The sequence below is a fragment of the Cydia splendana genome, chromosome 20, assembly GCF_910591565.1.
Source record: "Cydia splendana chromosome 20, ilCydSple1.2, whole genome shotgun sequence".
Lineage (NCBI taxonomy): Eukaryota > Metazoa > Arthropoda > Insecta > Lepidoptera > Tortricidae > Cydia > Cydia splendana.
This window is the reverse complement of record NC_085979.1, coordinates 6194470-6210067: the sequence shown is the minus strand read 5'-3', so window position 1 is coordinate 6210067 and position 15598 is coordinate 6194470. Positions and strand designations below refer to the sequence as shown.

General features: G+C 44.6%; 2 protein-coding genes across 2 annotated transcripts in view; both read left to right on the top strand.

Moving 5' to 3' along the window:
* Positions 1-474: 474 nt before the first annotated feature.
* Positions 475-3462, top strand: LOC134800628 (low-density lipoprotein receptor-related protein 8-like). Its single transcript, XM_063773113.1, has 3 exons — positions 475-481; positions 663-833; positions 3155-3462. Exons 1-3 carry the CDS (start codon positions 475-477, stop codon positions 3460-3462), a joined length of 486 nt encoding a protein of 161 aa, XP_063629183.1.
* Positions 3463-3954: 492 nt separating this feature from the next.
* The window catches only part of LOC134800627 (prolow-density lipoprotein receptor-related protein 1-like), a 33589-nt gene continuing 21945 nt past the window's right edge, over positions 3955-15598 (top strand). The window contains 11 exon segments of the mRNA XM_063773112.1: positions 3955-4083; positions 4332-4414; positions 5049-5269; positions 6504-6691; positions 7221-7438; positions 7647-7774; positions 9014-9134; positions 10249-10364; positions 11713-11811; positions 12560-12724; positions 14359-14517. Coding sequence (XP_063629182.1) covers positions 4381-4414; positions 5049-5269; positions 6504-6691; positions 7221-7438; positions 7647-7774; positions 9014-9134; positions 10249-10364; positions 11713-11811; positions 12560-12724; positions 14359-14517 — 1449 coding nt within the window. The 5' untranslated portion in view covers positions 3955-4083; positions 4332-4380.

Below are 15598 nucleotides of genomic sequence, written 5' to 3'. Positions count from 1 at the left end.
GCGCGGAGCCGGGCGCGCTGCACTGCGCGGGGCGCTGCGTGGCGGCCGAGCTGGTGTGCGACGGCCGAGACCACTGCGCGGACGGCGGCGGCGGCGGCGCCGGCAGCGACGAGGACCCCTTCATGTGCTGTGAGTGTACTCCCCCTCGCCCTCCCCCTCCCCCTCGGCGCCGGCGTGCGCGGAGCCGGGCGCGCTGCACTGCGCGGGGCGCTGCGTGGCGGCCGAGCTGGTGTGCGACGGCCGAGACCACTGCGCGGACGGCGGCGGCGGCGGCGCCGGCAGCGACGAGGACCCCTTCATGTGCTGTGAGTGTACTCCCCCTCGCCCTCCCCCTCCCCCTCGGCGCCGGCGTGCGCGGAGCCGGGCGCGCTGCACTGCGCGGGGCGCTGCGTGGCGGCCGAGCTGGTGTGCGACGGCCGAGACCACTGCGCGGACGGCGGCGGCGGCGGCGCCGGCAGCGACGAGGACCCCTTCATGTGCTGTGAGTGTACTCCCCCTCGCCCTCCCCCTCCCCCTCGGCGCCGGCGTGCGCGGAGCCGGGCGCGCTGCACTGCGCGGGGCGCTGCGTGGCGGCCGAGCTGGTGTGCGACGGCCGAGACCACTGCGCGGACGGCGGCGGCGGCGGCGCCGGCAGCGACGAGGACCCCTTCATGTGCTGTGAGTGTACTCCCCCTCGCCCTCCCCCTCCCCCTCGGCGCCGGCGTGCGCGGAGCCGGGCGCGCTGCACTGCGCGGGGCGCTGCGTGGCGGCCGAGCTGGTGTGCGACGGCCGAGACCACTGCGCGGACGGCGGCGGCGGCGGCGCCGGCAGCGACGAGGACCCCTTCATGTGCTGTGAGTCTACTCCAGCGAAATGCTATACATGGAAGTATTCTGTCCGCTCAATTATGACCCAACGCAAACTACCCCGCGATAGGCGGTACTTACAAACTGCTCGATTGGCAATCTCAGTACCACCGAGATGACAGTCAGTGACAAATGGCTAAATTGATTTATAAAAACAACGTTTTTTTGTAATTAAAAATATATTCATGTGTCGTGAAGTGGTGCAGAAGTTATTTTAGTTCATACCAAGGACAGTGGAATCACTTTTCACTTGTAGTAAACAGATAACTTCAGTAGAATTTGGAAAAAACATGACGATTTGTTTTCAATACTACCGTGCTAAGCTAAAACGTAACAACTGCATACGACTTTCATAACAACATACGACTTTTTAAATTGCGAGGATAATAGGGATGGTGTTATGCTAAATGAAGTAGACTATTTTATTAACTTGTGTTTGGTTTAGGTATTTTCTATATAATTATAAATGTAGTAATAAATTCCTTCTTACAGATTTGTATTTTCCTTTTTTATTTCATGACATGGAGCTATAAAAAAACTACCAAGTTATTTCAAATTAATAATCAAATTTGGTATTGTCATTTTACATTACTTTCCATTCAGATTCCCACAAGATGCTATTCGCAGAGAACTATGGAAAAAAGCTGTCCAATTAGAGAGACATGAAATTGAGTGGATGCCTGGCAAGATATCTAGAATATGTTCTATTCATGAGATATAACCCGTGAGATAATCATACCCGGTCTCCTATATGTAGATACATTTTTCCTATCATGCTTTCACTTAATTAATTTAACAAATACACACATTATCTGAAAATGTTGATCATTTGAATCCACCCTCTACTGTCACATATATGTAGGTTCTCTCTCAAGCCATTTCCGTCAGTAGAAAAGAGCGGCAAACATATTAACTTACATTATAGACGGGTCTAACGCGAATTATATTCAATTTCCTTGATTTACCGACGTAAATCAGTTTCGCGTCGTATAATGTGAGTTAATATGTGTTCAAAACACGAAAGTTTAAAATATTATAAGAGCGGCAAATTTAGAAAATGTAAGCGCGCGAACGGCTGTGGTCCTATACAAAATTTTAATTTTGCACCTTTTTCTACTGACAAACTTGCTTGACCGGCTATATACATATAAAATATTCTGAACTGAAAGTGGGGATTTATTGTGACTCCGCCTGTTCAAATATTTTTGCCCCGATTCGTAAATTGTGCAGACTGTATAGCCAGTCCGATTTCTAAGATCAAGTTCGCCATACATTTACTATGGCGTACTTGATCTTAGAAAAACGGACAGACTATACCTGAACGTGACTTCGCACTGCCATGCAGATTGATAATAAAATATACAAAATACTTATTATAGCGGAATACATTTATACAACAATGATATATTTACTTATGTTGAGTTAGTCTGTCATGTCATAACAACATTTTAACTAGTTATCTTTTAATCTGCATTAAATTATTATACGTGAATTATTTGACTGGTTCTTCACTATATGGCATAATCCTATCCCTGTCCAAGTCATATTCTAATCAAATATGAACCGCGAACTCTCAGCGGCCAGTACGTACAGCAAGAAGGTTATTAGCGGATTAATGTCGCTGATTGGTAGTTATTGACATTATATGCATTTCATCTACACTTAGCTATGCACCATTAGTGTAATAAAGATGACTCTTATTTTGTTTACCAGCTTTGATTACAGGCTCTGTAAACGCGTCGTCTTATTTGAATGTAGGCGTAATTGTGTATGTGTGCTAATTTGGCCCGAGAATTTGAACGGTAATGTTCCTAAAGGCGGTATCCATGGTTATATATGATCGCAGGTGTACTCCCTTAGCCTTACCCCTTCTTAACCCTTCTACTTTCAGGAGATTCGCTCGCCTTATAACGAACATGTATTTTATATTCATGAATTTATAACTTGTTTTTATTTGCTGATGTTATATTAAATAGGCGTCAAGCGAGGGATTAAATTACTATCGATATTTTAGAACATTTTTACAAGAAAGATAGCATAGAACGTGATTTTCACCCAAATGGAAGGTAAACAAACTCCAACTTACTCAACGGATGTGTTTGACGCGTTGCTACGAAAATGTAACAAAACATACAATTAAATAGAATATATTGAATTACATTTTGGTGACATTTGGTCCCCAGTATTGCGGGTATTGGTTAAAAATATCGTTCTATCCTTTTTTAGTCATATTTTAACTATGACCTAACTGAAAAACGATTCTATAAATAAATTCCTGTTCGACAATTCGCAACTTTTTTGTGTCCCAGCATCATACTCCCGCGCAACAGCCTCGGACGCAGCGCTAGGGGTCGCCGCGACCTCCCGCTCGGCGTGCGCGGCCGGCGAGTGGCAGTGCGCGAACCGAGCGTGCGTGCCGCGCGCCGCGCTCTGCGACGGACAGGACCACTGCGGGGACTTCAGCGATGAGAGGAGATGCAGTGAGTATAGCGCTAGGGGCCGCCGCGACCTCCCGCTCGGCGTGCGCGGCCGGCGAGTGGCAGTGCGCGAACCGAGCGTGCGTGCCGCGCGCCGCGCTCTGCGACGGACAGGACCACTGCGGGGACTTCAGCGATGAGAGGAGATGCAGTGAGTATAGCGCTAGGGGCCGCCGCGACCTCCCGCTCGGCGTGCGCGGCCGGCGAGTGGCAGTGCGCGAACCGAGCGTGCGTGCCGCGCGCCGCGCTCTGCGACGGACAGGACCACTGCGGGGACTTCAGCGATGAGAGGAGATGCAGTGAGTAGCTCTGAATAATCTGATCTCTGTTGCTGTATTTTAAAGTTATTTCGACGTCAGCAAAAGTAGCTAAACGGGCTAGGTATTCATAATGATCGACACACTACACACGCTCTTATTCTATAACAAATGTAAGCTATATCGGAGTGACCGATGTGCTCAAAAATATCTGAACACGCACTCTAATGCCTTGACAATAGAGGCGTGTTCAGATATTGGTAAGCACCCTGGCCGCTCCGATGGCGACTGTACTTCTGCTTCAAACCTTACAACCTATTATTAACTATAAGTTGTATTCGCAGATATAAACGAGTGCTCGATCCGCAACGGCGGCTGCTCGCAGAACTGCACCGACCTGCCCGTGGGCTACGCGTGCTGGTGCCGCGCCGGCTACCGCCGCGCCGGCCCGCAGTGCCGCGACGTGGACGAGTGCGCGGAGCTGGCGTGCGAGCACGGCTGCAGGTACACTGTTGTGGAAGTCATTTAAAGAAAACTATTCAATACAAAAAATAGAATGTATACTTTCTACCAAAAATAAATTAAGTCAATGACAAGTTTTAGATAATGGGTCCTTTTCGCTAAACTACGTCCGTTTCAACTGCTAATAAGTTCACAAAGCCTTCTCTTTCCAAGTGAAGGAATAACAACTATGAAAAGAAGCAATGGATACGGCAAAGAAAAAACTAATAGTGACGTTTGAATTTGTTCAGGAACACAATCGGGAGCTTCCATTGCAAATGCGAGAAAGGCTACAGACTCATGGAGGACGGCCTCAGCTGTGCGCCGATCTCCAGTAAGTACTCAACAATCTATATACTGAAATCCATACTAATATTATAAAGGCGAAAGTGTGTCTGTCTGTTACCTCTTCACGCTTAAGCCGCTGAACCAATTTAGTTGAAATTTGGTATAGAGATAGTTTGAGTCCCGGGGAAGGACAGGATAGTTTTTATGTCGGAAATCATCCCTGAAGAGAGTGCAAAGGGGGGTGGAACTGAAAGTGTTAATGCATTGCCTAATAATTGAAGTAAGCAATGCGGGAATTGAATGATTGCTATTAGCATTATCGAGGCGCTATACCTACTTTAGCTGCTGTCACTAATTCCACGCAGATGAAGTGGCGGGCAAAAGCTAGTGGATAAATAACGAAAGTGACCAAGGCCTCCAGTGCCCAGAGCTTGAATCGAACCAGCGTCCTCTGCATTCGCGGCAGATGCCTAAAACCACTCGGCCATCCGAGTCACGGCGGCATGGGTCGAATTTTCTCGCTCTGTCTCCCTCGATCAAATGCCTTCTAAATTTGTCAGCCAAAGAACAACCTTGAAGTTGCATTTAGAACTTGATTTTCTATGCTGACCCGATATCTGTTTCTTTTGCTCTAGACATAGAGGAAAAAATACATCTTACTATATTTCTCTATGCTTCAGATGAACCAGCATCCCTTATCTTCACGAACCGCTACTACATCCGTCGAGTCACCCTCGACCCCTCACACACCAGCTCACTCCTCATCCACGATCTCACCAACGCCGTAGCACTTGATATGGAGTGGGAGAAACGGTGTCTCTACTGGAGCGACGTTGCAAGACTTGGCAGCTCGATCAAGAAGGCTTGCAGCGAGCCGGGACAGAACGCATCACGATATCAGGTGAGCTTTGCAGCGACGTTGCCAGGCTGCGTTTCAGACAGATAACCGTCGTCTGATTTGGCGCAGTCAGAAGGATCCTAAGCTATGCTTCCAAGGAGACAAATGTCTAGGTTTCTACGTTGTAACAGGTGAGTACTGGACATCTATCTATACCTTTAGACCCTAGGACCCTAGAGCCTTACACAACAGGTCACTCCTCATCCACGACCTCACCAACGCCGTAGCACTTGATATGGAGTGGGAGAAACAGTGTCTCTACTGGAGCGACGTTGCCAGACGTGGCAGCTCGATCAAGAAGGCTTGCAGCGAGCCGGGGCAGAACGCATCACGATACCAGGTAAGATTTGCAGCGACGTTGCCAGATTGAGAGAAAGATAACATTAGTTTGATTTGGCGCAGTCAGAAGGATCCTAAGCTAAGCTTCAAGGAGACCAATTTCTAGGTTTCTACGTTGTTACAGGTGAGCACGGGACTATCTATACCTTCAGACCCTAGGACCCTCGATTCACACAGCTCGCTCCTCACCCACGACCTCACTAACGCTGGAGCACTTGATATGGAGTGGGAGAAACGGTGGTACTGGAGCGACGTTGCCAAACTTGGCAGCTCGATTAAAAGGGCGTGCAGCGAACCGCGATAGAACTTAAAGAAAGCATTGCTGTTGCAGCGACGTTGCCAGACTACGTTTCATAGATTCGCCAGATTCTACCTACAATACAAGATATGTGAAAGTGTAACAGAGAACCTTAACTTATTACTAAATCATAAAAATACATTTAAATCGGCTACAATCACATTAAATCATCTTTGAAAGCAGTTATCTAGTCTCATTATTTTATCTACTTTATCACAGTATTTAACTTGTCCATTCCCACGATGTGACGTCACCATAAGCGTTGCGGCTCATATATGAGCCGTGGGAGTGGACAAGAGCTAAAACCAGTGGGGAGGCACTCCTGACTTCGGGCAAACTCGGCTCCGTTCGGCTCAGCATTGCTCCGAGCAATTATTAGGGTTGGCACCACTTCACGTCTCTTTGCGTGCACGACCACACATAAGATAATTACTTGAATTTTGACAACCCTAAATAGTCGAAAGGGATAGTGCCATAAGTTAGAAAGGGATAGCATGATTCGACCCTGAATCGTTGTCAAACATCGGTTTTGTAGGAAGTGTTCTTTCTGTACGGTAGTACTATTACTTATTCTGTCCTAAAACTGACTAATCATTTCAGCTCCTCCACGGCGCGACTCTCCAAAACCCCGACGGGTTGGCCGTCGACTGGGTGGCCGGCAACATATACTGGTGCGATAAGGGCACGGACACACTGGAAGTGTCGCGTACGGACGGCGCACACAGACGGGTGCTTTTACGAACGGGATTGCAGGAACCAAGGGCGTTGGCATTACATCCTGCTAGAGGGTGAGTGAGATGGAAGAATTTTGAGTGCGACTCTCAGAAGCACTTCAACACCTGAGACTCGGATAACTAAGATCACAATCAAAGAAAATCTAAAGTATATATTGTACAACATCTAAGACATGACATTTGTATTGATAAGAAATTTTAGTTCAGGTTTCCGATATGCGTATGCGTAATTGAAAAGCCCACTTTGTTTTTCAGTTCTTCACATTGTAAATAAAATAAAATAAATTAAATTAAATATTGTAGGACATTTTTACACAAATTGACTAAGCCCCACGGTAAGCTCAAGAAAGCTTGTGTTGTGCGTACTCAGACAACGATATATATAATATATAAATACTTAAATACATAGAAAACAACCATGACTCAGGAACAAATATCTGTATCATCATACAAATAAATGCCCTTACCAGGATTCGAACCCGGGACCATCGGCTTCATAGGCAGGGTCACTACCCACTAGGCCAGACCGGTCGTCAAAACATTGTTTTGATCGTACTTTCTAATAAAGTTTTGTTTTCAACAGCACCATCTACTGGTCCGACTGGGGCACCAACGCGCACATCGGCCGCGCCGGCATGGACGGCTCCACGCCTTCGATCATCATCAGCGCCGGACTAGGCTGGCCTAATGCCCTGGTCATCGCCCACGCTTCGAACGAACTGTACTTCGCTGATGCGAGAGAGGACTACATCGCTGTAGCTGATCTAGACGGGAAGCATGTCAAAGTGCTGTTCTCTAGAGGTTAGTACAGCGCCATCTATCGGCTTAGTGGGTAGGGTCCTCACCCTCTTTTCACAATTGAAAAGAGCTGGGAGGTGAGAGTCCCTCATACCCCCCCATAATGGGCCCACCTCAGGGCCAGGAGAACGATGCGTAACAGCATTCCCACATCGACAAACCTTATATTACGCGAAAGTCCCGTATTAGTTTAAAATTCCTTTGTTTTCAGATCGCATGCCCTGGCTCCGTTTACATCACGTGTTCGCGTTGACCGTATGGGAAGGTCGCATTTACTGGAGCGACTGGGAGACCCGGGCGATAGAGAGCTGCCGCCGGCGACCCAACCCGCACTATAAGGTTATTAAAATAAATCATAAATGCCATTTTCAACCAAAAGGGTACTTATTGTCGGTTGTCAATAAGGCGCTATTTCCATATAGCTTCAATTTGAAATCAGCCTTATCGACAACCGACAATGTGGTACCTTCTGGTTGAAAACGTCACGTATGTGGCTTTCCATGAGGGAAGGACTTCATGTGTAACATCTTATAAAACAAAATTCCTCCTCCGAGTCTGTCTGTCTGTCTGTCTGTATGTTCGCGATAAACTCAAAAACTACTAGACGGATTTTCAAGCCGCTTTCACTGCCTGGCATGAGTTGCGTTCTTGCGCGCGAGTCCATAAGTCACGCTAGATGTATGGAGTCGCGCGCGAGAACGCAACTCATGCTAGCAGGTCTGATTTAGCTATGAATCGTTTGTATTTATCTGTCATTTGGACTTATGTATTTGTAAGAAAGGGATAAAACATTGTAACGCTAGGTCACGCTAGGGTAGGGTCGCGGGTCAATGAAACCTCAAGTTACTTAATAAATAACTATATTGTCCGTTCCTCACAGCACTGGGTAGATGAGCGCACTGAGAATAACACTGGCCTGACTAGGGTCCGGTAACGGAGGCGCCAAGTAAGAGGTTGCAGGGACCAGGTAGCACCACGTCAGCTAGGCATGGCTCCAGCGAGTTCCGTGACTGTAGTACGGCAACTCCAGCCCTTACGCCGGTACTTCGGTGTCGTGTAAATGATCCTGGAATTCCCAGAGATAAGCGTTAGGGTGCAGGCCATATCGTCTGTTTGTGCCGGTCAAGGTCCAGTGTTATGTATAGAAGGGAAGCGCAATTAACTAGCTCAACTGGCAACTTTAAAAGCTTATAACAGTATTTAATAGCACAGGTTTAATATACAATTAAGCACATAAGCTACATAATGTTAACTCACCCCAGCGGGAAAACACTCGACACTAAAATTAATAAAAAAAGTATACGCGACACCACATGCAACGTGTCGAATAACGGAATTTTTAATTGCAAGTAACACGCGCTCCCCGTTCGATGGCTAGGAGCGGTGTGAAGCCAGAGAAAACCGAGTGCCGCTCGCCGGCGGCGCTCGCGCATCATCGGAGTAGCTCGTTAGCGTTAGGGATCCGCTCTCGTCCGCGTACTGCAGCGCGCGGCGATTAAAACCTTTAGCGCTTTAAGTAAATTTAACTAAATCAGGCCCGTAAAGTTTTATGAATAAGGGGGTATATGTATATTTCAGCCGAACGCTACAGAAGACCCTAGTTCGGGCGGGGCCTACGAATGCAAGACTATCGCTCACACCGTCCACAAACCTATGGACTTACGAGTTCACCACCCGGCCAGACAACCGGCTTCACCAGGTAACAAGTAACCGTCAAAAATTTTTTTAATACACACTTTTATTGCCGACTGTACTTTCTCTCCTTTGCATGTCTATCAAGTACTTCTCGAGACCTTTCAAATGAGCCTAGACTGTATTTATGTTTTTCCATCGAAGAGTTCCTTTGGCTACCTTCCGACAGCATCATCACATCAGTTCCACGTTAACATATTTATCTGTTTTATCTGTGGAATGTGGATCGTGAATGACAGCCATTTTGTTTGTTTACATTCTGAATTGTTGCTATTTCAAGAAAAAATTCTGCTGTCACCATTAAATACCAATATATTCAATAATATTGCACATGAACTTAAGCAAAGTCAAGGTGCCTACAATGTACAGTCATGCTCGTTGATCGTAAATATTTGTAAAATTTGAGGTTATGATAATTACATGTTTTGGTTCGATGTACATTGCTGCTTTTCTTAGCGCAATACTGCTCTTTGAGTGTTGCCCTACTTCACTTTGCTGTACATTGCTACTGACAGTTACTTGACATACTTTAATTATTTTTTCTACTCCCGTACTTTTATTTGTCATTTAAAGGGTCGTGCACACACCTTTAGAACCCTACCTTATAGTTGTCAAGACAAGTCTTTAGTCTATTCCCCAAAAAAGAATTTGTGCATACACGCAGTATCTTTTTGGCGATTTAACGATACTTCGTGTAATGACCACTTAAAAAATATTGAATGAAATACAGTGTTGCCAACCGTATTTCAAATGTCATCTCTGACAAATAAGTAAACCATAGACATTTTTTTTTTTCATTTCATTCGTTCATTCATTCTTTTCCCGCCCGTACCCTCCATTTTTGCTACTTATTGAATTAAAAAATTTGTTAAATTTACAATTTTATTTCAAAGTAAGTGCTTGCTTGTAGAAAAAGTATTGTATGCAACGTTGTTTAACTGAGTCAAAAAATAATCGTGGCGTCTTTATTAACAATTTTCGGCTTCGCCTCAAATTGTTACTCACGCCACTCGCCTTTTTTGACCTCTCTTAAACAACGGTTGCATAAAATACTATAAACTTTTGTTAAAGACGTATCGATCCCTCGAGTTTCCAAAGTAGAATATAGGTTTTCTCTACAGAATTGACGGCGCTCTGCGCAAAGCTAAACTGCACCGGTCTCTGCCTCCTCACACCGGCCACAAAGGACAGGCCGGTCGGCGCGCGCTGCGAGTGCCCCGAACACTTCGTACTGCAGGTACTTGCATATTATCTTTTAGGGTTCCGTACCTAAAGGGTAAAAACGGGACCCTATTACTAAGACTCCGTAAGTCTGTCTGTCTGCCTGTTACCAGGCTGTATCTCATGAACCGCAGTTGAAATTTTCACAGATGATGTATTAAGATAATTTTAAGTTGGGCTCCCGTACAACAAATGTGATTTTTTGGGGTCAATCGCGGACGGTCTAGAACGCAAAATGACTACAGTAATGAAATGAAAATGAAATGAAATGAAAATCTTTATTTCAGGCAACTAATGGCCCATACATAAATACCTTAAAACTAGCATACATATTATAATATATAAAAATATATTTTATAACTAAACTTTAAAAAACTAAACACTACATATCCATTATGGTTGCGATGCATTACGCAACCCCGCAGTGTCAGGGAGCCGGCCGCGGAACCGCCGAAACTTGACACCTTTCGGCCAAAACTCCTCCTTGGTGAAGGTCGCTAGATGGTCAGTCGGAACGCTCACCACAAACGAATTAAAATTCGCATTGTGTCGAGATTCCAACTTCGCGACCCTCAGGATGAATCCGGTCTTCGTTTTCACATACTTTACGATGTCATCGACCTTCGTAAGGTAATGTAGACGGGACACATACAGCAGCGTCGACGGTGTTGCAGGACGCAGCAAATGGTTCGGTCCAGTCGGTAATATAATAATAATCGGTAATATTTTGTCTATATCGCTATTAGTCTACATCGCAAACGGTCTAGAACGCAAAATGCCCACTTTTTATATCACCACATTTTACATAGGTAGGTTAGGTTCGTTAGGTATCTTCAAATGACCGAAGGCCAAACAGCACAGAATAGGAGCCCCGCGGAAGCGGGCCTCCGTCGACATCGCTATAAAGTTAAGATAAAACGGAAAAATAATGTGGGCATTATGCGTTCTAGACTGTTTGCGAATAACCCATTTTTTGCCGTTTTTTGCGTAATGGTACGGAACCCTACGTGCGTGAGTCCGACTCACACATGGCCGGATTTTTGTTAAAATTGTAACAACATCATGACGCATTCCATGCATTTGCATACCAGTGCTGCCATCTGTTGTGGCTAAGCAGTAAGCACCAACTTGTAATTGTAACTCGAATAACGGTATATTTTTAGATTCAATTAATTAGTCTATGTGCAACTGTCAACACGTGTTTTATTAGTTTAACTAGAATCTATTGTCTGGTTGTTTGTCAAGATTGTATATTTACACAGGTTTCACTGAGATTTTTTTTTATTTATTGTGTAATGGTTTTTAAGTTATTAACTAATATTGATAAGGGCTATAAATAAATTGTTTTTTTTTCTTTTCTACAGTCTGATGGGCGTAGCTGTTCGCCGAACTGTACGAGCGCGCACTTCGTCTGCAACACGACGCTTAAGTGCGTCCCGTTCTGGTGGCGCTGTGACACGCAGGTACGAAAGGGACAGATAGATATAATATAGCCCGACTGACTACGGTTTACGTAAACATGCACATGTAAGGGCACATCTAATGAAACAACGACATATTGGAAGTGTTCTTTATTGGTATAGCGCTATCTCTTTCATATCTAAGTGGTTATTCATATATCTATCCTTATTTCTCTAGTGTTGTTATTACCTATCGAATGAGAGTATTATGGTTCGACCTAAACATCGACTTTGCCCTTACATGCCCTTTGAAACACTTAAACTAGACCTTATTGGGATTAGTCCGGTTTCCTCACGATGTTTTCCTTCACCGAAAAGCAAATGATAAATATCAAATGATATTTCGAACATAAGTTCTGTAAAACTCATTGGAACGAGCCGGGGTTTGAACCTGCGACCTCCGGATTGAAAGTCGCACTCTCTTACCGCTAGACCACCAGCGCTCCCTCTGCTCAGTAAGCAAAATGTGATACAAAATACACTTTGGACAAAGAAATTGGACCGGTGGAATACCACCCTTTTACGTGCTAAAAAAAATTCCAATTCATTTGTAACTCAAATCAATAAAAAATATATGGGAGACCGAGCTTTGCTCGGAAAACCTATAAAAACTAAAAAAAAACGCGTTTTTCCGGACATAGATGTAGCTAGATCGATTTATCGTTCCGAAAACCCCCATATATCAAATTTCATCGAAATCGTTAGTGCAGTTTCCGAGATCCCCGAAATATAATCTTTGTCATAATTTCAGGATGACTGCGGCGACGGATCCGACGAGCCGGAGTCCTGTCCATCGTTCCGGTGTTCCCCGGGACAGTTCCAGTGTGGAAATGGAGGCCGATGTCTCCATCCCGCTCTAATATGTGACGCCACGCCGCACTGCGCCGACGGGAGCGACGAGAAAGACTGTGACACGGTAGGTAGTTTGACAAAGATACGCTAGATGGCATTACGTCGCTAGCTGCGGTGTCTACATCGCGCTAGTGAAGTTTTTCCGTGAAACTATAGTTCGTTTTTTTAGCATTAGAAATAAGGTAAACAATCTTGACGTGTCTTTTTATTGAAAAACACGTTTTAAAAATAAGTCACGGCAAATATGTAACAAATATGAATCTAATACTAGTTCATTTACATTCTTCTGCTTTTATAAGTAATAGTTACAGTAAAGGGCCATAAAGTTTGCACATCGGTATTTAGAAAGAGAATATTGGAGGCAACGAGAATGAAAGAGACAACGCTCTACGAAGCCGAAATTCCGATGTGCAAACTTTATGGCCCTTTACTGTACTGATTTTTAAAAAGCGTTTTTCTATTAAAAGACATGTCAAGATCGCTTACCTTCCTTCTAATGCTATAGTCCGTTTTTTTTAGCATTAAAAAGAACTTCGCAGAAGTAAGCTTGTGGTTCCAAATCCGGCACTTTTAGCGGTAATAATTTGAAGTAGGTAAATTATATGTATTGACCATGCTACATTAGATAATTCAATAATTATTAACAATTAAAGAGCCTGATAAAAACTGCACGCTTGCTTCTGTGGAGTTCTTTCTAATGCTAAAAAAAACGAACTATATATAAGCACCGTGTTCTGATCTGTAGCAGGTAAGCTATGGAAATATGGGAACTACGATTACTTGATATAGTAATAGAGTTGCTAATAGCAAAAAGAATAGATAGTATAGAGGGGTCCTGTCATTGTAAATTTTGTAGTCACTGTAAATTTACTGCCATCTATCGACACACGACTAAAACTCAAAATGAAAACGTATAAAGTTATCAAAACATGTATATATATGGATAAATGATTTTATTATTTTTATATCATTTTGATCCATGTTCATTCACTGATATCTATGTGTTAAAATTGTTAAATATGAAACGGTGTCGTCACGCCATCTAGCCGAGGATAGGCTAAAGGTGTGTGCGCCATCTATTCGAGAATGACTTTTGCTTCAATTCCGAGGCACGTTTTTTCCTTAGACTTTATTCGTCTTATACGAAGTTACATATGTCTTTGCTAATAGTAGGTACTCTATCCATCCCGCTCTACTATGCGACGCCACGCCGCACTGCGCCGACGGGAGCGATGAGAAAGTCTACGGCACGGTAACTGTCTTATTAGTTCATTATCCGCTAGATGGCGCTGCTTTTCTACATAGCTCTACTGATGTATTGCGACATGGTAACTATCACATTCGTTTATTAAGAATGCGCTAGATGCCGCTATCCCGTCAGGTACGACGTTTACATCGCACTATGCGCTTTATTTTTCTATTTCAGAAATACTAACATAAACAGTAAAGGGGCCCACTGATTAACAGTCCGCCGGATGGTATCGGCCTGTCAGTTAGAACAAAATGTTGACAGTTCCGAACAACTGACAGGCCGATACCGTCCGGCGGACTGTTAATCAGGCCTCTTAAGATACATTGGTGACATACAAGCTATATAGGAGCAGAAAACGCATTGGTGGTGTAAGGTTTATGGGCCTTTTATGTCTGAAAATAATTATTTTTGACATGCTTTTCATGACAATTAAATTCACTTTCCAGTTCACCTGCCTGTCATCGCAGTTCAAATGCCAGGGCAACGTGACGGCGGGCGTGTCGGCCCGCTGCGTGTCGGGCGCGGCGCGGTGCGACGGGCAGCGCGACTGCCCCGCCGGCGACGACGAGTTCAACTGCCCGCCGCGCTCGTGCAAGCCCGACCACGTGAGTTACAACAGCTTGCCAGTTCATGCGGGGTCCGCTAGATGGCGGTGTTGCTTTACATATTACCAGAGAAATTATACTAGAGGAATATTGTTAAAGTAAATTATGTAGTCACCCATTTAACACATATCAGTGAAAGAATAAGGATATAAGTCAAATGGCGTTCTAAAAGTGTTAATCATTTGTGTCGAAAGATGGCAGTAAATGTACTGACTACAGAATTTACTTTGACAATATTCCTCTAGTCTAAATCTGTGGCCCTAGTGAAAAAGGGTACAAGTCACGCGCAGCATAGGTGTAAAAGGGCATAAGTGTTACGTGGAACTTAGGCCCTTTTACAACTGCGCTGCCTGAGACTTGTACCCTTGTTCACTAGGGCCACAGAAATTCTCTTTGATATTACTGTCGAGTTTTGTTATGATACGATATGTATATGTCGGACTCATCGGAGGCCAATCGTAATATCCGCCCGATGGTAAAGTTCCTGTGTATGTGTAATGTTTTGCCGGTAGTCACATTAAACCTATAGCAGTGGGGAGACACTCCTGACTTCGGGCAAGATCGGCTCCGTTCGGCTCAGCATTGCTCCGAGCAATTATTACGGTTGGCACCACTTGACGTCCCTTTGCGTGTACGACCACAGATAAGATAATGACTTGAATTTTGACAACCCTATATCGCCGAAAGGGATAGCATGATTCGTCCCTGAATCGCTGTCAAACTTCGGTTTTGTAGGAAGTGTCCTTTCTGTACGGTAGTACTATTATTATACTAATATTATTAGATAGGTAGGATAATAGGTTCGATAGGTTGCTTCACATGCCCGAAGGGCAAACTGTCCAGAAATAGGAGCCCCGCGTAGAACGAGAACGAGACAAAGATTTTCACGTTTCCCGATATGCCTAGGAATTTCACAATCTGCCTGATCTTACGGTTGGCCGCCGACATATATTTACATTACAGTACGTTTATACCAACCAAAGAGAATAGATAGTATAGAGGGGTCCTGTCATAGTAAATTTTGTAGTCACAGTATATTTACTGCCATCTATCGACACACGACTAAAACTCAAAATGAAAA